Below are 23,264 nucleotides of genomic sequence, written 5' to 3'. Positions count from 1 at the left end.
CTATGCCATGCTGGAATCACCCACCATATAATGTGAAGTTGTTGAAGAGATGTGGACGACTGCAACATACAACTCAACTGATAAGATTATCACTTTCACTATTAAAGGTAAGGAATTATGTGTTAATAGTGACATTGTTAAAGCATGTTTCAAGATTCCTGATAATACTATAACTTTACCACACACAAACACTGACATTGTTAATATGCTTAACTCCATGGGATATGCACTCTCTACTTCTAAGTTAAGTGAAATTTGGAGGTTGTGTCTTAGGAAGGAATGGAGTTATCTATGTGATGTATTTACTAAGGTATTCTCTGGTAAAATCAGTAATTTTGATTCTGTCAATATCTCTATGCTTAACATGCATTACATGCTAGTTACTGATAAATTCTTCAACTTTAGTGATCTTGTCATATTTGAGTTGGGGTTTAAGTTAGGGGAGTTAAATAAGAGGGGTAAAAATGTTTACTATGCTAGATTTTTAATGATGCTTGCTAACCACCTCGTTGAGGATATTGTGCTTGAGAACCCAACCAACAAATTAGATTGTTGGGTTCAAGAAAGGAGAATCATTGCAGATTTGAACAGGGCAAACCATCACAAAGAGGTGCCACTCTTCTATTTTCCTGTTATGGAGGTACCTCAGGTAAGTGAGGTAAGTTCATTTGTCTCTATTCTTCCAGTCTTACACACTTCTTTGCATTCTAGTGTAGCTATGGCAACTGTGTCATTGACCCAACAGTTGTCTACCCAAGCTACCAAACCCAAAATTTCAAAAACCAAGACAAAGAAAGCCCCCTCTGGTGTCTCTCAAAAGATGCCAGTTGTAAAATCCACCAAACCAAAAGAGGGGAGTGTGAAGGTGGGTAAGAAAGGTGAGGGACGGGGTGAATATCAAAGAAACCGTAAGGATAAGGTTGGAGAGGTGAGTGTTTCCCAGCCTAGCCACACTGCAGTTTCCCAACAAACTGCAGTACTTAATAAGGATATAAGCTCATTAATAGTTGCATCCTTCCAAAAGGATGTGACTATTGAACAAAGCTCTCAACCAAGAGCACAGGCCAAAAGGGTAAGGGACACAAGCTCACCCCAAACCTATACTAGAAAGAAGAAACCAAAGACCTTTGGGGATACACAGGGTTCACACACTGTACAAACAGGTGCTAAAGACACAGTCATTGCACCTTCTCAAAGTTAGTTTGATGTGGCTCCAACAAATGTGGAGTCACAGCCAAAATCTCTAACAATTGAAGCCCCTGAAACACCAAACTCTCCCACACACTCCTTGGATGTTGACATGATAAACACATAACTTCCAAATTCTCCATCTTTAACTCTCTTGGAGAAGCCAAAAATCCAAGCAAGTGAGCATCATCTTTTAGATGATTTGTTGGCTCACTTGCCATTTCTTTCTGAAACTGTTGAGACATCTGTGCCAAAATTCTCATCAATCTGCACAGAGTCCATAATAGTTTCCACTCCAAACACATTCATTTCTACTCACTCGATGGATATATTCATCCGTCGAGTAGTGATTGTATCCCGGCGGATAAGCTTAAAAGCAGTTATCCGTCAGATAGTCAAACCACTAACCCGACGGATATCCCTTATCTGTCGAGTGTCTCTGCACAGCTTCAAATTTCATCAATTATCACTAATGTAGAAGACTTAGTGGTAGTGCAATCACTCCTAGGATTGAGGGAAGGGAGTAAAATGAGTGAGAGTCTGGGTTGCTCCCAGGAAAAAGGAGAGGAAAAGAGTGACCAAATGCAATCCAGTTCTTCAGGATTGGCAAAAGTGAGTGTGAGGAGTCTCACCTTAGATGGTGAAGGTGAGGGTGTGAGGGTGGGGAGCCAAGGTGAGACTTTGATGCAACAAAAGAGAGATCAAGAGAGAAATGCAGGTACAGGAGTGATAAGGGTGGAAACCATTGCAAGTGAGTCAATGAGTGTCAATGATGCAGAAAGGAAAAGGCTATTTCAGCAAGAATATCAAGCTGTTATAAATTCCATTTCCCTAGATGCTGAGACATTTACTCACCCTGTGACAGCTTACCAAACTCTAGCTGTACAGGGCAATGAGGAGGCTGAAAGATTGCTGAACTTGGTGCATACAACACAATCTTTACAACCATCATTCATCAAATCTCCAAAGGCTAAGCTAATTTTAAAGCCAAGGGTGAACTATCCAAAATCTTCACTAAAGAACCCCTTGGACACGGTGTATGAGACACAAAAGCTTGATGAAAAGAAGCTGTTGGCCAGGTCCATAGCATTCTACAAGGATCCAACTAATTCAGCATTGAAAAGAAGAATTGCTAAAGTTTTCAGGAATGGTAAGAAATTTGTGTGGTGGCTGGACACCCTCAATTTGCTGAAGCAAAGAGAGAAGAAAAGGCAAGATTGAAGCAAGAAAAGAAGCAAGCTGCTCTAGATGCTAAAAAGGTCAAACAAAAGAAGGAGCAAGCTGCTATCTTGGCTAAGCTACAAGCTGTGAAACCTACACAACAAGTTTCTGCACAACCATCTGAAACAGTTGAATCTCAAGATCAAGTAATGCAAAATGAACCTCCACAGACAAAGAAGCCCAGGTACAAGCAAAGAATCAAGAGAAAGCTAGACTTCAGTGATGAGGAGATGGAAGGGTACTTTCCCAAAGAGTCTATTTCTATAACAAATCAAACATCCATGCCCTCTGTGGCACATGGAGATTTCAAGATAGATCCATCCAAAAACTTTCATAGTGAACCTATCATTCCAAAGGATGAGCCAATAGACTGGGATAGTCTACCAATATGTGAACTCAATCTACCTCAATTCATGAAACCAAAGAAGACAAAGACAAGAGCAGTCAAGAAAGTGAAGCCATCAACTCTCAGATCCAAATCTCTAATCAAAGCTCATACCAAAGTCAACAATGGAGACATCATGTACATCTGTGACATCAAGGAATTCTCAGACTTAAACCTCTATCTAGATGAACTGGAAGAAGTTAGAGGGATTGATGCTTACAGGAATCTGCCTGAAAGGTTAGTATTCAAGTACAAGGGAGGAAAAGAGATACAATGGCCACTTCACAGGATCCTTCAAGAAAGCTAATATGTGCTGATAAAGGTTTATTCATCCTTTAAGAAGAACTTTGGATTCAATGTGACAGCTAGAAGACTTGTTTTAAAGAAGATTAAAGAACTGAGGAGTATTTGAGCTAAAGATGCACTCCCAAAGACTCTAACTATTCCTTACACAGGAAGTAGAGTGCATCTAACGCCCTACTGGATGATGAAATTCATGGATGACTAAAGAGCTAGAAGATTCTTCAGATTAGAAGACCACTTGAGCATCTCTAGCAATGAGACTCTTTTGGAAATGCAAGAAATGCTAAATCTCTCAGAATCTGATGAACTGGAATTCCACAGACAGCTCCAAAATCAGATAGAAGAAAACAACGGAAAGCTTGGAAAGAGATCCAGATCTTCAAGGAAATAGATTAATCTGCTCAGGCTAGAGGAGCACCTTGAAAATGACTGTGAGCAAATCTTTGTACATTTTGTTAACTGAAGCACTTTATAGTTTTATCTACTTCCATTTAAATTTGTATTTTTAGGATGTCTTGTTATCATCAAGTTTCTCTTAATTTATGGCTACAATTCTAGTAGACATAAATTGGGGGAGATTGTTGTGAATATGTTGTGAACTTGATGATTTCATTAACAAAACATCTTGGTAGATTTAACTTAGTGAAAAATGTAGCACTCGACGGATAAGGAATATAGTCCCGACGGATGACTCAATATAGTCCCGAAGGATGATGATTTATTATCCATCGAGTGAGTAGCTTATGTAACAATAAGTCATGTAGCACATTTCTGCAAACACCTTTATTTAGATTATGTAGTAGCATATAAGTCATGTTGATTTTAATTAGATATGCAGAATAGGTTGATTAATTATACATAGATGATGTCTTGTAATTCTGCATAAATGAAATGAAGTCAAGTGCCAAAAAGCTACTCGACGGATGATCAACAATGTTACTCGAAGGATGATCAACAAGGCAACCCGACGGATGATCATGTACCCGAAGGATGATCATGTACCCGACGGATAATCAATTCAAACATTTGTTGACAGTGACAACACAGTCACATGCGTCGAGTGTATGCAAAAGGAATGTGGAAGCCTATTCAACTTTGTTTTTGAGAACAAAGAAGCATTACCATTTCCATGCTATTATGAAGATATTCAAAGATGCTGGAATAGAGTAATGAAGCAGCATAGTATTAGACTTGATAGGTTTTGTTTTATTATCTTGTCTTATTACTGTGTAATCTTGGTGATATATAAACCAAGAGTAGCAATTAGAACAACAATAAGACTAAGCAAGTTAATTCTCAGAGAAACATTTGTAAGCTGTATTCTTAGCATTTCTCTATAAGTTTAGTTGTTCACATTTGTAAGCAGCTGTGAGCTACTCAAGCTTCACAGAGTTCTCTCGATATATTTATATATCTCTGGTGGATACTTTCTAATCCACCTGAAAGTTTTAAAGACTTGTGTTTTTATAACTTTGTGTTTTGGTTTTTATTTAACTTGTTATTCTACACTTTGCAAATCAAAACACTGTCATATATATCTTAAGTTAGAACATTTTTATATTTCTGAAAAAGGTTCAAGAATTTCATTCAACCCCCCTTCTGTAACTCTTGTTGCATCGTTAGGGATTAACAAATCTCTATCTGATGTGTCTCTTTATTGTCTATCAACCAAAGATCACGATTTAAGATGGATAAATAATAAGAATAGGGATGCTATAACAGTGTAATGATTACAGATCAGAGCAATGATGATGCTAGTAGGTGATGATCTTTTTTTACTGATAATTGTGATGTTCACCGATGAAGATATGGTAACAACGAGGGAGGAAGAAGATTTGTTGCTCGGATTGGAGATAACATAGATAAAAATGGGGGTAGTTGGCAGAGGAGAGAGATAAGGAAGAGAGAAAGTTATATTATTTATGTGGTTATGATTTAACTAAGATATAAAATGTGAGGCATGGATCGAGTCTCAGCTCTCATTTTTATGTGAAGGTCTCACTTGAACACTTATATATATATATATATTAGTCAAGTTCTATGAAGATCACATTGTTGTTGGAGACCACTTATGTTCTGCAACTAAAATCTTGCATAAAAATATTGCAAAATATATTATTTTGCTAATTATGTTCTACAAAGATCATTATTTTATTCAAAATCTTGAACATCATGCATGTACTGTATGTAGAATATTACAAAATATTGTATTCTAAGAAACATGTTTAGTTTGCAGAATACTTGTTCAAATTGCAAAACATACACATTATACTTATTAAACTTAACTCATCTTCAACAATTTTAATGAATTAGTGATATTCGTAGAACATATTTCATAAAATAATATATTTCATAATATTTTGATTGTAGAACATAGGTGGTCTCCGATAAAAATGTGGTATCCTTAAAACTTATATATATATATATATACACACACACACACTAATTCACTATTGATGCTTTGAACTTTAAATGATGATTGACTTGATTCGATTGATGATTCAGGGAAGAAAAACGAGTATTCTTGCACTGATACTTGATGAACTGATGATTATAATGTTTAGCTAGCCGGGATCGCAACTTGATGAATTGATAAAACTATCGTGCTTGAATACTCCGTTTTAATCTTGTGAGAATTATTTTGATGAACTCTTGATGACTGTGATTAAACTCTAATATATCTCTTAAAAACATATTTATTTGATGATTGAGGAAATCTAATTTTCTCGGAAAAACCTCAGTTGAATTAATACAATATATTCCTTCAGAGCTTTATAAACTCACTCTTTTATGTGACTAACTTCTACATGAAAGAGTTTCGAAGAATGATGTTCATGAAAGATATAAATTGATGAACTAAGGTTTTAGCTGGCGACGAGCGACGTGTAGCATCATAATGAATATTGTTTCGAAGAATGATGTTCAGGAAAGATATAAGTTATCAGCATCCAATACTTGTTAAAAACTTTGTGTCAAAACTCATGAATTTTGAAGTTTGGAAAAAAAATGAAAGAAAAATATTAAAAAGGCACGAGAGGTTTTTGCTAATGTAATACTAAACACGTTTATTGAAGAACATTAATTAAGAGTACGAATGGATAACTAAAGTAACTAAGATTTTATCCAATGTCGTAATAGGCCCGAATCTGGTTCACCTCGGTAATTTTTTTGAACAAATACTCAATTGTAAATTTATAGGACATATTAGTTAAAAAAATAATATTTAAAAAAAATCTGAATATTAGTATCTTGAAAATTGTGAAAGCGATTATATCAAACGAACATGTATGCTATGGTAATGGTCCGTCCATTAGCTTAATGGGCTATTCTCAATGTAACCCCACTACCGGGAAACAGGGCCAGCCATTTTTAAGGAATAGGCCCACAGACAGCACAAAAAGGCAGTGGTCTCAAACGTGACAGTTAAAAAACTGTTTCCTCCCGCGGAAAAGTTTAATAAAAAGTATATAAACTATATTTAATATCTTCTTCAGAACCTGGAAAGCTAAGTTCATCTCGTGGGTTTTAATCACTCCCCTCTCTTTACCTTTTGTGTTTTTATTAAAAAAATTCCATCTCTCTCTCTCTCTCTCTCTCTCTCTCTCTCTCTCTCTCTCTCTCTCTCTCTCTCTCGCTGTATACTGCACTTTGTGTTGATCAGACATTCTGAAGGAACGGTTTTTAATTTTCGAGGTACAATGGTGAAAGAAACAGAATACTATGATATTCTTGGTGTTATTCCTGCTGCTTCAGAGGAGGAGATTAGGAAAGCTTATTATCTCAAGGTCTTGAATTCGCTTTTCTTGATTCGTGCTTTTATCTTGCATGTTGCTTGATCTTTGTTAAGCATTGATTATGAAATCTGTGCATTTTTCGTAATAAAATAAATTATTGAGAGATTCATGTTTTCCTGATTTCTGTCGTGTAATTCACGGAGTTGGTTAGTTATATTCAGTTGTGTAGTGAATTCATAACTGAGTGTTGGTAAGTAGTAACTTGCTAGTTACTACTGTCCCAAAATCTTAAGGTGCGGGTGTTAATGGATTAACATTTGTAACACAATCATTTTCATGTATTAATCCTATACAAGTTGATGAGACCCTTCTTTCGCGTTATATATGATGATAGGAACAGTATATGTTGTTAATGGAAATTTTTAGTAGCCATTTGAATAATAGATATTGCTAAAGTTCAACTATATGTGAAACTGTCAAAGAGTCAAAAAAATTTCCGCATTTACATTTTTCTAACAATTCCTTTTTTCTATTATTACTTCTACTGGTACAGGCAAGACAGGTTCATCCTGATAAAAATCCAAATGACCCCAAGGCAGCGGAAAGATTTCAGGCAAGTCTGTTCCTTCCTTGGGCAGATAGTGTATTGATAATGTAGATGAACAACTTTAAGTCTCTTATAAGTTGAGTGATGTGATTTGATTCACATTTTAAGACACAAATCAGATGTCTACAGGTACTAGGTGAAGCTTACCAGGTTTTGAGTGATCCAGTGCAGAGAGATGCATATGATCACAATGGAAAATATTGCATATCTAGGTAAGCATTCTCATTCATATATTTATGTTTGGTAACTGTGAGGTACAATAAGGACTTGATTAGGAAATCAGCTGGCTAACAACTAGAGAATGTAATCTCAAAGTAAGCGTCACATATATCAAGCCTTAATATGAAAACATTCGATCTAGTGAACAAGTTCTGCTTGTACTTTTACATGATGACTTCAGGGAAAAAAAAGTACTTTCATGCATTTATTTTGTCATTTTAATGATTGAATTCTCAGGGAAACCATGCTTGATCCAACTGCTGTCTTTGCTCTTCTATTTGGAAGTGAGCTTTTTGAAGACTATATTGGACATTTAGCTGTAGCCTCAATGGCTTCGTCTGAGTTAGCTAGTGAAAGTGACAACCAAGAAAGATTGAATGAAAAGTTAAAGGTAAGTATTTTCTTACTGATAAAATGTAGCAATGATCTGACCAATTACTTCTTCAGAGTAAGGGATTCAACTCAAGTTCGCATACATTTTCCAATTACTATTGTTCATACTCCCCTAATCAGATGGCTACATTTACAGCTAAGATACTCTGGTTTACAAAAAGAAGTTGATAGGTAGTACTGAAACTATTATTAAAATTGGTGAGAATTCGTAACCTGTCATTTATAGTCTATATATTAAGTAGAAACTGCCTCTGAATGTTTTAACGAGGACACAGCTTCCTTCTGATTGTGTCTAAGTCCATCAGGATTCTGGTCTCGCCCTGTTCTGGTTGTGCATCAAGATTGAAACTTTTATAAAGAGCATGAGGAAACTCCCATCTCTTAAAGGTCCCTATCACATAACCAAGTTACAATTATTTGAAGATTATAAGATGGTAGAGATAGTCAGTTAAGATAGCAAGGGCACTTCAAGTCTGCAAAGTATATCACCATTTAGAGTGGTTCACTCTCCTATTCTTTTCTCTTTTTGGAATGTCAACTGCATAAAAAATTTCAATATTTGATTACTGATGCATATTTTTTATCATTATAATTAGTATATTAGCTTAATTCAGGAGATGTAATATATGAGTTATGCCAGTATATTTAATCAATATTTGAAAAGTGTATTAATGTCACAAATTGTTAAACCAACTATCTATTGAAGGCTGTCCAGAAAGACAGAGAAGAAAAACTTGCTGGAAAACTGAAAAACATTCTTCAACAATATGTTCGAGGTGACAGGGAAGGCTTTCTGCACTTTGCAGAAACTGAAGCAGAACGATTATCGCATACAGGTAAATCAACTAGTTTCATTTCCAACACTTGTAAACTAAGGTTGTGTCCACTTGGAGATAATGTAATGAAGAAGGAATGGAATGAAAATTTTGTAAAAAATATATATAAATAAAGAATGTTTTGGGAAATAGTGAACAAAAATGAGGAAGTAAAACTTTCTACGATGAAGAATAGGGAATATTTGGAAGAAGGAGAACGGAGCATTCCTTCCAAAATTGGCGGGGTAAGATTTTTAAGTTTAAATTACAAGGAAAGGAATGAAGGAACGAATGTTTTTAAACATTTTACCCTATAATTCCATTCTATCCAAGTAAACGCCACCTAAATGATATATGTCGTTTTTTTGAAAATATATTCTATTCACCAAATTCAATGTACTCAAATCGATCAAAGTCTTCAAAAATACTTAACAATGTGACATAATATCCCATGTTTAAAAAGTACAAAAACTATATGTAGCTTTCTACAACTTGTTTAGGAGGTCCAATAAACTGCATTAGATTAGCCATATTCATAAACTTTGTTCTTTCCGATAAACAATCTGATGTTTAAATTCCAGCTTTTGGGGTGAATATTTTGCACACCATTGGTTACATATATGAGAGGCAGGCTGCACAAGAGCTTGGAAAGAAAGCTATTTATCTAGGCGTTCCGTTTATGGCTGAGTGGGTACGAAATAAAGGGCACTTCTGGAAATCTCAAATCACTGCAGCAAGAGGTATTAGAGTCTCATATCAAACATAGTCATCTGTTAACTTCAAATGCTTTAAACTTGTAACTTCAAGGAAATATTTAATAATCCGATGAGGGGATCGCTCCAGGTGCATTTCAATTGCTGCAACTTCAGGATGATATTCGTCACCAGTTTAAGATGGACGGCAGTGGTCCTGTAAATGATTTGGAGTCACATCTACGATTAAACAAGGACACACTCATGAACTCCCTGTGGAAATTGAATGTTGTCGATATTGAAGTAACCCTTTTACACGTATGCCAAATGGTTAGGACTTTATCCCGGATTTCATTTTGATTTATGAAGATAAATTATCTAAATGAACATATAAAATCTTGCTAATAGTAGATAATGTAAAAATTAAGATATTTACGTGATATGTGACTTCATATATTAAATTGCAATATGAATCAACAGCAGCAAGATGTTCATAATCCCTAAGTGGTGATTTTCAGGTTATAGTAGAAATTGGTGTTAAGAAGGAAGAACTGAAATTGCGTGCTTCTGCCCTTAAATTATTGGGGAAAATTTTCCAGGTAATAGATAAGTACATTTCTTAATAAGTAATAGGATGCCTCCCGATATCATGTAGACATTTTTCTATGTACTCTGTAACTGAATTCAGGTTTAATTTATAGAGAGAAAAGTATGCTCAAACTAGTGGGACGTCAAAGAAGAAAGTAGCTGATAGCAGTTCAGACAGTAGTGATGACGAGGATTCACCAAGACCACTTAATTATCGAACTCCACTAGTTACACAGGTATAATTTTTGGATCTTGATGCAGAAGTTGTGTCTTCTTAATTTACACACCAACATGCACATGTAAAGACTAAGGAATGAACTTGGATTTTTGGTCCCTCCAGGGCATTGGGAGACTGTTCAGGTGTCTGTGCAATCCAGCTTTTGATGTGGATGATGAAGAGATTGTGTACAGAAGCAAATGATAGAACTAAACGCATAACACCTGCATAAATGATTTTCATGCATGTTTCGTAGAACCAGAAAGGTGACAGGCTTTTGACAAATGAAATGTATCTTTGTGTATTTTGTGAAGAATGTATACCCATTTTTTTCCCCTCGAAAATCAGAATGCAGATTAATCATTATATGAACACATCTCTTTTCCTACAATGAATACGTTGCAAATTTTTCCTTGTGCCCAACTTTCATATATGATGAAAGTCTACAATCATTGGTTGTAGCCTAGTGATACTAAGATGCCGGTGGTATATGAGGTTGATGGTTAAAAATTTGTTGCAGGAGTTAATGTGTAATTACCATAAAATATTTTGAGAAACTCCGTCTAACCGAATGCAATCATCGCCTTAATACCCTAAACTTTGAAACTGACATACTTTGGTAAGCTGCAAGCTCTATAAATTTCATGGTCCGACGACTATAATAGAAGCATTTTATGTAAATTCGAAAAGCTCAGTGCATTCATAAATAGAGAGATACATAATGATGGTGAAAGGAGTTTTATATTGGTAAGGCTTAGCAATCTGGGAAGCTGTCAGAGCTCTTCCGCATTATTACATACCAAAAAATCACAAATCTGAAAAATGAAAATATAAGAATATTTACAATTTGTGTCAAGTTCATATCTAGCTGTGCGACGTAGCCTAATAGTTTACAATGTGTTTGTGCAGTTTGAAATGTTTATTTTTCTAGATACACAACAAGCAGATTGAAATTACTTATAATCTCATTTTTAAGTTAAGCGCAAAAATTATTATTGTGTACATAAAACACTGTATTTTTGAAACAAGTACATTGTTACACATAAACTCATTTTTACTTTGAGCACATTTTAAATTACGTATTACATTTTGGGAATCATTTTATGTTCAGAGTTCAACGTTTAAATATCCGAAATTGAGCTTAAGAATAAATTAATATTTATAAGTGGAAAAAAAGTTGAACATGTTACAGTTGGAAAATTGGAAAAAGAAAATCCAACCTGTGTAGTCTGTATAATCTAGTGGGGGTAAGCTCCAGAAGAATGAGTGGTAGCTCATGCATTTCAAGATTTCCCTGCCTCCTTGCTTTGCTATATCTCCGCATGCACATCTTTAAAAAAAAAATCAAAAATAAAATAAAATTACTTGCAATTTTTTTTGGATCCCCTTGAAGTATTTTCTCACTGCATCCACCCAACCCTCATTTTCTCTCCAAAATTGTGTTAAGAGTGTAACAAAGAAAATAAGAATGTGAAGGGGGTGAAGAGAGGATGAGTGTGCTGCTATTATGCAGTTTTGTATGGCTACTCATTGTCTTCCTTTTGGTTTGTCTCCAGATAGTTATAAAATTAACTTCAAGTCTTCTTGTTCTTCAGTTCCCCAAGCAGCTATTGTTATGTTTTCTGACAGAGGATCCTCTTACAATCCCCTTGTTTTCCAGGTTCTTGTTCCTCTTTCCTTTCTTTTTCTTCTTCTTTTTCTTGTAATCTGGATTACTTTCATTTGCATCATGAGTCTTTGAAATGTGTATCATCAGTTTATATAGGACGATAGGACCAATATTATTTCTATCTTAAAGATATGACCATAGTTTAGCTGATAAATTAGAAAATTTAGAGACATTAAACTAATTAAACTGCTTCTGAGTTCTGTCTATGGAAAGGGATAGGCTTTCCATAATTAGGGTAAGGTCCGCATACATCTTACCACCTACTTTATTTTTATTTTTTTGTTTGGGTGAGTGAAAGAGTGGCTTGTTAAAGAGCAAGTGGTGCTTCCCTCACCCCGTCTCATTCAAAATGAAAGTGATTTTTGAAATCTATATGTAATTTGAACTCCATTATCTTCGGATACACAATGTGATGGTATGTTAAATATGACAATCCTGTGTTTGCCTTCAAGGAGTATATGATATGTGTATAAGAATACCAATCTTTCAGTTAACATCAAACCAGATAGTTAGGAATACTAAATCTTACTATGGAAATTTTAGTCTAATTTAGAGAAAGGTAGTAGATTTTATAATGAGTTTGCAACATAAGATTGCTTAAATGCCTTCATCACCTATGCCCTAAAAGAAATCCGTTTTTCCATGGAAGAAGTCACGATGGGTAATATTGTAAATGTGAATACGAACACAGAACACTTGTTGCACATTTTTTCAGAACATAAAATCCCAATGTGTGACAAAATTCGTTGTATATGCCAAGTCTGCGTTTATATATTAACACAAGATTGCACATTGCATTAAATGAGTTTTTTCGATGGCAAAGGTACTTTTCTGTTAAGTAAGCAAGTTGCTCAGTTGCATGAACCAACTCAAGTTCCACACTTTCAGTTACCCACTATAGCATAAAATTATAAAACATACATGCTCTAAGTTTTCATTATAAATTTGTTAAGTATGTTTGATGTGTGGCTATTCATAGGCTGTTAGACTTTTGGGTCCTCCAGCACGATTTGAAGCATCAAAACTGAAAGTTGAATTTAAAGGTGAAGAGAAAAATCGATACACCAGAATTGTGCCAAGAACCTACACGCTCTCACATTGTGACTTTACTGCTGACCTAACCTTAACCATTTCTAGACTCATCCATCTTGATCAGGTAACATATAACTTATTAGCTTTACGCATACTGTTTCTTTTAGTTAAACTTGTGCTTTACAAATTTAATTATGTTCTGCTTGGTCTGTGTAGGAAGCTAACAACTTATCATGATGTTCATTCGAGTCCAGTATAAAAACAGAAGATGCTTTGTTTTATTTAATAATAATGATAAAAGCACGAATGTTTGAATGGCAGTTGAAAGGATGGTATAATAAGGATGATGTCGTGGCTCAGTGGACAGAAGTGAATGGAGATGTGTGTCTTGATGTCCACTGCTATGTGAGTGGACCAAATCCCTTGCTAGTCTTGGTTGCAGAGTTAAGATACCACATATTCTCCAAGGAGTTACCTTTGGTAAGTCCAATGTATGATGTTAATGAAAAACATGAACCTTTTATGCATGTTAATATTAAAAACTAAAGATTATGGACTATTTCAGTAATCTCATTAACACAAATATGTATAAGAGTGTCCAAATATGAAGCCACCAGTGAATCAAGCAAAAGCTTTCTGCAGGAATCTGGCACCCTAGGAAGCACGGACACTCCAAAAAGGATGCCGTATGCGTGTCGGACATGGCGACACGGCACCGACACGGTTGAGTACGTGTCCGACACGCCATGTGGCGTGTCTACAGAAAAAGGCGACCGACACGGGTTCGACACACGACCGACACGCGACCGACACGGCCCACCGACCCAGCCCATATAAAAAAAGCCCAAAACCATCTTTAAAAAACCCAAAATCAGTTTTTAAAAGCCCAAACCATCTTATATTAACCCTAATTTTATGTCCCTTGATGAACCGGAAATGGAAGTTATTCTTTTTACACAAGATGATCATTTGAATGAAAATGTAGAATAGATCTTATAGTAGTTTATCACTATTATGAAGGAAACACTATTATTATTATGAATGAAGTTGTTCAATATTTGACATATACAAATCTTATATTTTTTATATTTTTTTTTACTTTTTTTTTGTCGTGTCCCATATCCAGAACACTTTGATAATTGACGAATCCCCGTGTCCGGTGTCGCCGTATCAGTGTCGGTGCTTCCTAGCTGGCACCTCACCAAGCACTGAATATCAATCACGGTGTAGAAATTTCACTCTCTTCATTTTAAATTGATTGTGTATGTTCCTTCCCACTTGATGACCCGACATTGTGCTGGTACAAAGTCTTTACTGTAACTTCAGAATCTTGACAAGAAAAAGGGCCAGACAGTGATCATATCAAATTCTAAGCATATAATAGAAGTTTTGATTTATAATATGTTAATGTTATCTTGTTTGTGTAGATTTTTTATATTAGAAACTATATGCAACTCTCTGTTACTGATACCAGGTTCTCAAGGCTGTGCTGCATGGAGATTCAGCATTCTTCAGCGAGCATCAAGAGTTGATGAACGCATCAGTTCGAGTTTATTTCCATTCTAGTTCTAAGAAATATAATCGCATTGAGAGCTGGGGGCCACTTAAAGATGCTGCACAGGTAAATAAATTTGTGATTTTTACATGCTACCACAGTTTGCGTCAAGATCAGCAGCATTTTCTGTAACTGTTTTTACATAGAAATATTCACGTGTTACAACATCTAGTAAAACTACTTTCTAAGCGTTCTTATTGTGCCAAACGTTTCAGGAAAGACCAGAAGATAATAAAAAGCAAGGCTTATTAGCCACGGAAGAAGTTTCTCATCATCATGAGAACTGCAGAAGCCCAAAATCTCTGTTTCAAGCTCTGGTAGCTTTCCTACTATAACTTACATATTGACATGCAATTAACATCAGTATATCAAGCTTCAATCAGCTTTTATAGAGTTGCAGTCAAATTTTTTGGAGGATCAACTTCCTGTGATGTATAGCCGCAAATTTAGTTTCCAGGGTCATTTAATCTTTTGTACCTTTAGTCGTTCATCATATGATATACTTCACTTACAATTCTTGTAAAATCAACACACTGGAATCATTTTAATTCACGGTTATTCAATAATGTGTAGCTTCTTATCATGATTTAACAAATAAAAAAAAAAAATTATACAGGTTGTAGAATAATAAATGCAATAGTTGCTGATTTTCAACATACAAATTCAATCAGCCCCGCAGGCTTCTTTCGGTCTGGAGTGTAGTTATTGAACTGTACGATTTCATAAAGGGGTTAATTATTAAGGTCATTTACTGAGTCTAAAATCTAAATATATGAAAGTCATGATTCCAAAAGTAACTTAAAAATATTATACATTGAGTTTTACACATTTTTTATTAATAATATTACATTCAAATGAAAGTTTTTGAGTTTTAATATTTTAGATAATATTTTTAGATTTTTAAAATTTTATCTACTATTTATTTTTATTTAACTTAAATAAAACAATCAAAAAATTAAAAATAAATACTTGATAAAAATTTAAAAATCTAACAATATTATCTAAAATAGTAGAACTCACAACCTTTAATTTGGATATAATATCATTCATAAAATACTCAAAATATAACATTTTTCAGAATTTCAATTTACGATAAAGTGATATTTTTTTACAAATTTTTAAATAAGTATATGAGTCAATTTTATAATTAATGAGTCACCTGATATATTTGCATGCAGTAAGGACCCATTTGATAATTAACCCTTTCATAAAGCAATTTCGCAATAGTTGCAGACGGAAAAAGTCAAAAACACTGAGATTTACGTCGCCCGTATGCTTGTTCATTACAGCAAAACTCAGCCAGCAAATCATTCAAATGCTAGTAAACCTGCACTTCATCGCAAGGAAAGTTGTATTTGGAATGATGAATGATCTGTTGAAAACACAATCTTTATTATGAATATAAAACATATATATAAACGAGTCAATTCAGATCATATTTAGATTAATCAAACCGTATGGTAAAATCTGCAGATTCTACCTCTACTGGATCGAATGACAGGGTGTATCAGACATTGTCATCCTTAGCAAAAAGAACCACCATGGGTCTGCTTCAAATAAAATAAAAGAAATATACATTCACAATCTTATAAATCTTTTACATATCCACTCATTCACTAACAAACCAGGAAGTCAGATCCACAAGTCCATAATCATCCAAGTCACCCACGTTTATTCAAGAATCGTCTTTTGATAAAAATATCCAATGAAACTAAGAATGCACTTTTACTACTTTTAAAAAGCTCTATTAGGCTTGGATGATGACGAAGACTTTGCTTTAGCAAAATCGACCAGATCTTTGAAAAGTGCATCTTCAGATTTATCTGGCTTCTTTGGGGTTGATGAATTGAGAGAGAGATTGTTCGTCTGCCCAACTAAGTTATCAAAGGAGGAACCCGACCCCTCACTTGAAAGAGCTCCTGCATTATGCTGTCTGAAGAACTGTGTTCTCTGACTATGCTTAGAAGGCGGGGGTGGAAGGAACACAGGAGATTCCAAAGGAGTTGGAGACGACCGGTCAATAGGTTTGGTTGTTGCAGTTTGTTCACCATAACTGGGGGGCTTTTCAGAAAAGATCGAGGCAGTAGGGTTTATAAAATCATCGGAGGCAGTTGGGTTAATGAAATCATCAGGTGGAGACCATGACACTTTCGCTTTTGATGGGGCAGTAGAGTTTGTGTTGTTTACATGAGTTGGTACTGGCACAGGGGTGGATCCAGAAGCTGCTGAAGTCCTTTCAGAGTTGTAAACATCGCCACTTAGATAATCAATTTGACCATAATCTTCATTAATCGGCTTTTTCGACGCGGGTGTGGGAGGTAAAAGTGGGTTTACACGGGCTGTTTCAATCTGACCATTGCCTGGTTTTCGTCCTTGTCCTTGCAAAGTATCCCTTGATGACCTGCACAAATACATGGTTTGATTCACAGATTAGATAATTAATTAGTAAGCCAAACGCTATTATCCATAACAAGATAGGACAGCAAATTGATAAGAAGGTCATTAACATTCATTATCACCTGAGAGCTAGCTGAGAAAAATCATCTTCAGGCTCCTCATCCTCGTGAGTCACATTTACTAAAGGGACAGCTGAAGGTTGTGCTTGTCCTACTCTTGGATATGGTATTCCTTTTGCAATGTCATCATGCCGGCTAAGAACACGCTGCAGGGTATCATTTAATGTCAATCCCTTCATTAGGAGCTCTTCATCTCTGAAAACCGATAACCGCTCTGTCAGTAATTATTAAAGATAACAAGTGGTAAGCAATTATATCAATTTTTTACTTACGCTGTATTGTTCACAAGAATCATGACACGCTTTTGGTAGGAATGACACTGCTCAACCAAGTCAACAATCACCTCTTCCTTGATACCCTACCACGAACACAGACAGATTGCAGTCTAGTATGGTAACTAACAACTTAACAGATGGCAATCAAACTACATCAATAAATATACCTCACGATTTTGAGGATCTAACGCATTGAGCATTTCCATCAATACATCTGCTAGTCCATCAGCAGTGTGAATCTCTGTCAAGCTGCATTAATTTCTTTTCATAAGTACATATATGTTGGTCTAAGGTGCTAAATAAAAAAAAAATGTGAAGAATTAATCCAGAGAAGAGAAGCAAAGGAAGACTTCGTACTGCAGCCTAATCAGATAGAACTTTTACATACAGAAATTAAGGCACATCTGACCATGTGATCTATATACAAAAGATCTAGGGGCGGTAAGTATGTTGTCCTCTATTCTAACAAAAAAGAATCTGTATATTTTTTCTTATGCCTGGTGAGAGGTTTAGAGTGGATGTACAGAATAAAATAATAATTCCACTGGAATTTACCAAATGGAGTACAACTTGGTTTTTGAATGACAAATGTGTAAAGAAGGTTACTCATTGCTGCCTATTGCCACTCTTGACATGTGTAAACAGGCCAAAGAGGCACCTAATATGAAATGAGTGATTAAGCTCATAAGTAAAACACAAGAAAGACGAATATAATGGTTTTTTTTGAAGAGTAAGAATAGAGTGTGAAGTTTGTTTCATTAACTTCCCTGACGTACTCACTTCATGGGGCAAAATACGGGTCAAATGACTATCCACCTCTGCAGCTAATAAATATCCACATCAGCAAAGGTAGTAGGGATATAATTTGAATTTTGAAATATTTAACTTTAGGGTAAAGTTTTGTGTTGTCCAGTTAAAAAATGTAATAGTTCATTTCTTTTATTTATCACTTCCTGTAATCATGTCTTTCTTCGTTCTACCTAGTTTTTGTTGAAAGGTTAAAAAGGTATTTAAGTGCTACTTGAAAAACATAAAATATAGGGGATATTTGAACATTAAAAGTACAATAGACAAAATGATCTAGGCCATCCAATACGAAGTCGACAATATATAATTGCATCTCCATTAATGCCCCTGAAACTAAATTTTCAGCGGGGTAACACAGACCAACACTGATCCGTAATAAGAAAGTGGACTTCATATTCTTGCAACTGGAGTAACAATAAAGGAACACATAAAAGTAAAAATGATTTATACAATACCTCAGTCCAGGAGCATCCGATTGGAGAGATGCCTGAATAGCAGCTTCCTCATATGTTGAAGCAGGGTCCACGATTGATGGTGGGTGCATTAGCGGCTGCGTTTGTGGTGGTGTAAACAACGGAACACTGTTCTCCTCACGGGGTGGAAATTCTACACCAGCGGACTGAATAATTGAATGTATTCAGTTAAATACTGAGGGATGTCGAAAAAGATGTCTAAATTAAAGAAGCTCTGTAGGAACTTGCGACAAGTAATTTTTTACCGTACATCTAACAATGCACCAACAGTTATCGTATCACGTATAAATGGTTTATCAATCAATGAGAAAGTCAACAAAATATACTATTTCAATCTTATATCTCCAAAACCTTATAAGTGATTACTATGCCAGAGGAAAATTTGTGCTAGCTAAAGAGCTAATTGAAGATAATGTCGCACAAGAGCAATTTAATAGGTACAAAAATTATTTGGATTACATTATAGGCACTCTCATAATGAATCTGCTGACTAAATCATACCCAAGCTATGTCAATCAAGATTTGTTGAACAACTCAGTTTACACTAATATATCAAAAATGAAACCGGATGACTAATTTATTACTTGCAAAAGAATACACTGAAGACTACCTTTAGTTCATTGTAAGCAGTAAGATATTGGGGATATCGTGCCCCTGATCCTCCCAGAGCTTCTTGCCAGGTATCTATTAAAATCAATATTTTCTCCCGAACATTTAAATCTGGCTGCAAAATTACAATACAGTATAAGAATGACAAGGCCTGAATACTTTCTAGGCAATGAGAGTATATATCCTCAGTAAGAAACACAATTTACCTTCTTCTTTACAATTTTAACCATTTCATGTAATATATCCCGCTCAGCAATTAATCGAAAGATATTTTCTCCGCAATTTTTGCTAAGAGTCTCCAGCACCTAATTCAGAAAACCAGATATAAGGTGCAATGTCAAATGCAAAAGAAAATCTGTATTAAAACCCAGGTGAGCTTTTCAATGTATAGATGGAATATTGGGATTTGAAGGCATAAAGTACATATCACAGCTAAGAATGTGTGGTGGCGTGATCTTTGGGTGTTTCTGATTGGCACATTTAGTATTGATGAACTATTCACATAAAGGTAACAATTAACTTCTTGCACAACAGTGTTTCTGATCGTTGAGAGATGAGAAAAATACAGTGAAGTCGGATTTTTAAAAAAAACTTACCGTTTTACAGGAAAAATCAAATTAAAAACGGAGGGGAAAAGCTGAGATTGTGTGTGAAAGGGTGCAGATTAGTTGTGTGTGGTGCTTTTAGGGGGGGCATTAGATTAGATTATCTAATGGCTTAGATTAGTTTCTAGTTTTTATTTTAATTTTAGTTTCTATTTGATCATTTGCTCATATATATATATATATATATCAATATCTTCTGCACATGTAAATGACTTCTCTTGGTCATATTTGATCAACATAATTACGTGCAAAATTATGATAGGAAAGTACTAATTCATTAGATTTAGCAATTAAAACTAAAGAAAGGAAGAGTAAAAGAATGTGCAATTACTGACAAAGAGAGTAAGCAGCTGAATTTTTGGATTTTTACTTCCGAGACGCTTCTTGAGTATCTTCAAAGCATCCTTCGTTTGACTGAAAGTTCAATGGAAACCGAGAACTGAGTACTTAATTTTCTTAAATAACATACAGGCTGAAACAAGAAAACGGGTAATTGGCTGTGGTATTTTAAGAAAAATAATCAAGCAGGAAAACTTAAAATAATCCGCTAACAAACGAAACAAATCAAGGTGACTGTACAAAGTACTATCAGAAAAGTGCTTTTTGTTCTACCAATTACTTCATAAAACGTGTGAATAAAATTCTTGGCCTCTTATTAAAGAGTTCCATATGATACACAACCAAACACAGCATTCTAAAATTTAATTTATTCGTTACAGGTCTATTCTACCCACTACTTGATTAAAATGCATATTAGCTCATTTTTTAGAATAGGGGTATGGTCTGCGTGCATCTTACTGTCCTTGGCCCCCCTTTAAGCGGGTTATATTGAGTATGTTTGGTTTGTTTTGGTTTGGTTTGGTTTGGTTTAAGAAATCATTACATGATCTACCGGAAAACAAACATTTTTGGAAGTTCAATAACTACTAACAACGTCTTTGTTTTCCAATTTACTGTCCACACTATCTCTACATTTATTTGGAAAAAAAGAATATTTCTATGGTTGGAAGCTGGAACACATCAATGCACCTTTCAAAAATAATTTCCTAAGAGTTAATCTCAAAGTGTTTGAAAAATCTCATTTGCATAGTATTAGAGGAAAAAAAGGTTATTTTCATGTACGTAGAGGCAAATAATATTTTCAAAACACCCTCTAAATGTATCAACAACCTATACTTGAGTTACTTCAAAAAACCATGGAGTCTTGTTGATTCGAAGCACCTAGTATATGGTACAGATTTCATATACTAGAAAAGAAGATAAAACTTAATCTATCCGTTACGAGAGACTTGACCAAAAAGAGAAGTATTTAAACATTTCAACTTATGAGACATATTCAAAGCATTACCCATTACATATTCTATTACATAAACAAGCCAGCATTTAAAATGCATATCATTCAGATAATCAACAACTTCCCAATTTGCAAAGCAAGACATCAAAACAAAGACAAACAGCCACAGCTTTCATCAAAGATAAAATGTAAATACCCTGGATTTGAGTTGATGAGATCGCATAGCTCGATATTAATAGCCCAGTCTGGACCAATCAGCGAATCACTAGTTGCTCTTTCAGCACAAGCTGCCACACCACTAGTAGGCATTCCAATACTATGAATTCCCGAAATCATATTTCCTAAAACCACAAACCCCAAAAATCAATTCAAAATCTAAAGCATGACATCCTCAGAATCTCCGATAGCAAGAAGATCCAATGAAATTCAGGCACAAGATAAAAAAAACAGAAACAATCGTCTAAAAGAACCCGAAAAACTACTATAATTTGTAAAATCAAGTCAACACAGCTATAAACCTTCAAGAGCCAAACTTTTTCAACCTCATCAAATGCAAATTATACAATCACAAACAATAATCAATGAAATCAGACCATAGCCCACCAAAATTACATCTTTAAATATTACAAACACCACAAAATTAAGAATTTAATTGCAGAAATTATGATCATCCACTACAAATTTATACTAATAAACAAAAAGGGCTAAACAAACGAGTGAATATACATACAGAATCAAAGCAAGAGAAATTAAGAAGAAATGGTCAAATGAGATACCTTTATGTATAAGCACTGAGATGATGTTTTTAAGAAATAAAGGGGGTTGAGGGAGAGAGATGGGCTTTATTGTTGTATCGAGGGGTTTACAAGTTACAACTACAAGTGTTTTTAATAGATTTATTTATTGAAAATTATACCCCAAGAAATAACTTAGTAATTTCGATATATATCAGCGTGTGTATCGTGTTTTGACTTGTCTAACTTGGATGACATAACTCAATGGTTCATGGTCTTTCCTTGGTAAACAAATTTTGATACGAGGTAGGGTGTTATCCTACGCCTTGGCCTCGATTAAAAATATTTGGGCTTGAACTCGAGTCTGACCGAATTTTAATTGCCTCGATTAAAAATATTTGGGCTTGAACTCGAGTCTGACCGAATTTTAATTTTTAAGTTTGATATTTAATTTATAAAAAAATTAATAAATTCAAATTAGGCTCAATTGATTTCCCCGAATATTAACAAAAACTCGAAATAAGATCGGTTTGACTCGAGTTCGATTCGATTAAATATATAAAATATAAAAAACTATTAAATATTTTATTAAAACATATTTTTATTGAAAATTTAAAATTATAAAGTCTTGATAAGGCTCGTAAATTTTACGAACCAAGTAATCTCGAGCTTGTCTTGTTAAGAAATTCGAATAGCTCGAACTCGGCTCAATTATTACTGAGCTGAATTTCATAAGTAAACTATTAAACATTGTTATAACCATTTATTCATCTCCGACTCTTTACATTCTCATATACGCTCCTCTCTTCGCCCCTCATCTTTTTACATTTTGGAGAGAGTGTACGACACGTATTATGAGGTACATATGATATATAGTTTTACAACTTATTTTTACAATTTCATATTTTTAAATAAAAATTGAATGTTTAAATTTTACTTCGGAAAAAAATTAAAAATAAGTTATGAAACTACTTTATATGTACCTTAAAATATGTGTGGGATATTTTCTCAGGAATGTAAAGAAATAGATGAGACGAATGGAGTATTAAATAACTTGTAATTTACAAAAATCAAAATGTAATAAAATTTTGACATTGACAATTAAAAAAAGTAATGTACCATATCCATGATGGGTTTCGAGCATATAAACGCAACGGAAACAGTAATTAAAAACGTAAAAAATCAGAATTTTCGAAACCCACCGTAGGATCCATGCGAAAAACATATATTTAATTCGTAGATCAGATTGTTTACCTTAAGAAGCTTTATCAATTGGTTAACTAATGGAGATCCAAAGCTTGTTCAATCACCACGCATCCCACTCTCGCGATCT

The 23,264-nt window shown here is 34.6% G+C and overlaps 3 protein-coding genes across 5 annotated transcripts; 2 read left to right on the top strand and 1 right to left on the bottom strand.

The window, feature by feature from the left end:
* Window positions 1-6,596: 6,596 nt before the first annotated feature.
* Window positions 6,597-10,800, top strand: LOC141710909 (chaperone protein dnaJ 10). Its single transcript, XM_074513398.1, has 10 exons — window positions 6,597-6,882; window positions 7,385-7,444; window positions 7,568-7,650; window positions 7,895-8,048; window positions 8,757-8,886; window positions 9,447-9,605; window positions 9,709-9,887; window positions 10,076-10,156; window positions 10,259-10,381; window positions 10,486-10,800. Exons 1-10 carry the CDS (start codon window positions 6,796-6,798, stop codon window positions 10,564-10,566), a joined length of 1,137 nt encoding a protein of 378 aa, XP_074369499.1. The 5' UTR covers window positions 6,597-6,795; the 3' UTR covers window positions 10,567-10,800.
* An 831-nt stretch (window positions 10,801-11,631) lies between these two features.
* On the top strand, window positions 11,632-15,184 carry LOC141712897 (magnesium dechelatase SGRL, chloroplastic-like). 3 transcript variants are annotated; one of them, XM_074516016.1, is made up of 5 exons: window positions 11,646-12,022; window positions 13,011-13,187; window positions 13,385-13,543; window positions 14,538-14,684; window positions 14,834-15,184. In XM_074516016.1, exons 1-5 carry the CDS (start codon window positions 11,870-11,872, stop codon window positions 14,951-14,953), a joined length of 756 nt encoding a protein of 251 aa, XP_074372117.1. In that variant the 5' UTR covers window positions 11,646-11,869; the 3' UTR covers window positions 14,954-15,184. The 3 variants fall into 3 exon arrangements, with proteins under 3 accessions (XP_074372118.1, XP_074372119.1, XP_074372117.1); XM_074516017.1 differs by lacking the exons at window positions 14,538-14,684; window positions 14,834-15,184 and adding an exon at window positions 13,706-13,955 and having other exon boundaries at window positions 11,632-12,022; XM_074516018.1 differs by lacking the exons at window positions 14,538-14,684; window positions 14,834-15,184 and adding an exon at window positions 14,190-14,531 and having other exon boundaries at window positions 11,634-12,022.
* A 991-nt stretch (window positions 15,185-16,175) lies between these two features.
* Window positions 16,176-22,127, bottom strand: LOC141712896 (TOM1-like protein 3). Its single transcript, XM_074516015.1, has 10 exons — window positions 21,974-22,127; window positions 21,394-21,538; window positions 20,239-20,317; window positions 19,505-19,603; window positions 19,300-19,413; window positions 18,672-18,835; window positions 17,577-17,658; window positions 17,407-17,492; window positions 17,138-17,329; window positions 16,176-17,019 (listed from the first exon to the last, which is right to left on the bottom strand). The coding sequence occupies exons 2-10, from the start codon at window positions 21,531-21,533 to the stop codon at window positions 16,353-16,355; spliced, it is 1,623 nt and encodes a 540-aa protein (XP_074372116.1). The 5' UTR covers window positions 21,534-21,538; window positions 21,974-22,127; the 3' UTR covers window positions 16,176-16,352.
* Window positions 22,128-23,264: the final 1,137 nt, after the last annotated feature.

The sequence above is a fragment of the Apium graveolens genome, chromosome 3 (assembly GCF_009905375.1).
Source record: "Apium graveolens cultivar Ventura chromosome 3, ASM990537v1, whole genome shotgun sequence".
Lineage (NCBI taxonomy): Eukaryota > Viridiplantae > Streptophyta > Magnoliopsida > Apiales > Apiaceae > Apium > Apium graveolens.
Note: the sequence above shows the minus strand (reverse complement) of the source record. Positions and strands in the feature narration are given on the sequence as shown.

Excerpts from the sequence above, each read along its gene's own strand:
- LOC141712896 (XM_074516015.1), bottom strand. The coding sequence starts at position 21,533 with ATGATTTCGGGAATTCATAGTATTGGAATGCCTACTAGTGGTGTGGCA. Across the intron at positions 19,604-20,238 it reads TTCAGCTGCTTACTCTCTTT|GTGCTGGAGACTCTTAGCAA; the intron begins GTCAGTAATTGC and ends TTTCTGAATTAG. Across the intron at positions 17,330-17,406 it reads ATTCTTGTGAACAATACAGC|AGATGAAGAGCTCCTAATGA; the intron begins GTAAGTAAAAAA and ends ATCGGTTTTCAG.
- LOC141710909 (XM_074513398.1), top strand. The coding sequence starts at position 6,796 with ATGGTGAAAGAAACAGAATACTATGATATTCTTGGTGTTATTCCTGCT. Across the intron at positions 7,445-7,567 it reads AGGCAGCGGAAAGATTTCAG|GTACTAGGTGAAGCTTACCA; the intron begins GCAAGTCTGTTC and ends AGATGTCTACAG. Across the intron at positions 10,157-10,258 it reads TATTGGGGAAAATTTTCCAG|AGAGAAAAGTATGCTCAAAC; the intron begins GTAATAGATAAG and ends TTTAATTTATAG.
- LOC141712897 (XM_074516016.1), top strand. The coding sequence starts at position 11,870 with ATGCAGTTTTGTATGGCTACTCATTGTCTTCCTTTTGGTTTGTCTCCA. Across the intron at positions 13,188-13,384 it reads GACTCATCCATCTTGATCAG|TTGAAAGGATGGTATAATAA; the intron begins GTAACATATAAC and ends TTTGAATGGCAG. Across the intron at positions 13,544-14,537 it reads TCTCCAAGGAGTTACCTTTG|GTTCTCAAGGCTGTGCTGCA; the intron begins GTAAGTCCAATG and ends TACTGATACCAG.